Source organism: Manacus vitellinus, unplaced genomic scaffold (genome assembly GCF_001715985.3).
Source record: "Manacus vitellinus isolate BGI_N305 unplaced genomic scaffold, ASM171598v3 scaffold_758_pilon, whole genome shotgun sequence".
Lineage (NCBI taxonomy): Eukaryota > Metazoa > Chordata > Aves > Passeriformes > Pipridae > Manacus > Manacus vitellinus.
The window spans coordinates 1-1166 of NW_021940787.1; the positions used below are offsets into that span (position 1 = coordinate 1).

Below are 1166 nucleotides of genomic sequence, written 5' to 3' on the forward strand. Positions count from 1 at the left end.
GGGATGGAATGGAGGTTCCAGCAGGGATGGAATGGAGGTTCCAGCAGGGATGGAATGGAGGGGTCTCAGAAGGGATGGAATGGGAGTCTCAGCAGGGATGGAATGGGGGTCCCAGCAGGGATGGAATGGGGGTCCCAGCAGGGGTGGAATGGGGGTCCCAGTAGGGGTGGAATGGGGATCCCAGCAGGGCTGGAGGGGTCCCAGCACCCACCTGGTCCCACAGGGCGATCTGCCGCGTGTTCCAGCGGGACACGCCCGTGGTGAGCAGCCTCTTGGTGCTGCCCAGGAACACCACCCTGTTGACACGGTGGTTCTTGCAGCTGGCCTCCTGCAGGGCAGGGGGAGCTCTGTCAGCACCACTGACACCCCAGGAAAGCCCCTTCCTTGCCCTCCCTCATCCCTGTGACATGCCAGCTCTGTCCCCAGCAGTGTGGGGACGCTGTGACTCCAGACCTGTCCCCTGTGCAAGCCAAAAACACCCATTTCCATGAATATCAGAGACCACCTTTACTGAGAACCCAGCACCTGCCTCCAAACTGTGACCTCTGCACCTCCCTCTTTAATTTCCACTATTTTCCACAAATCCTTAATTAACAGAGGAATAAACCCCTCCAACCTGGTGGGGGGATGAGGCTTGGGATGAGGCCGAGCCCTCCCCATCACCTCCACCTGAAAAAAGAACCCTCCCCAGGCAGAGAATGGCCTGCAGCCCCTGCCCTGTGCCCCTGCCTCACCACCAGCACATGCAGCACCTCGGGGATGTTTTGGGACATTCCAGCGGGATTCCTCCCCAAGATCTTATTCCCAACCCCTGGTCCCGTGGCACCTGCAGGACCCGCCCGGAGCGCGGCTCCACCACGCGCAGCTTCTTGTCCTTGCAGGTGGTGGCCAGGAGGCTGCCGTCCGTGTTGAAGGACATGCACAGGATCACGTCCGTGTGGCAGTCGATCATCTTCACCGGCTCCCCGATGTCCAGGTTCCAGATCAGGACCTGCGGGAAGGCGCCTTGGAGTGACTCGGCCCCAGCGGAAGGGGGATCCTTCCAGGTCCCTCCTGACTCAAACCATTCCGTGATCACACCCTGGTGACCCCCACCCGTGCCACCAGCAGGGAAAGAATCACAGAATCAGAGAATCACAGAATCAGCTGGGTTGGAAGGGACCTCC

General features: G+C 60.5%; 1 protein-coding gene across 1 annotated transcript; it reads right to left on the bottom strand.

The window, feature by feature from the left end:
- Positions 1–211: 211 nt before the first annotated feature.
- LOC103757017 (coronin-2B) lies at positions 212–991 on the bottom strand (the record flags this gene model as incomplete). Its single annotated transcript, XM_029964589.1, has 2 exons — positions 212–328; positions 827–991. Coding segments are annotated over 2 exons (282 nt in total), but the record flags the coding sequence as incomplete, so codon positions are not given.
- Positions 992–1166: the final 175 nt, after the last annotated feature.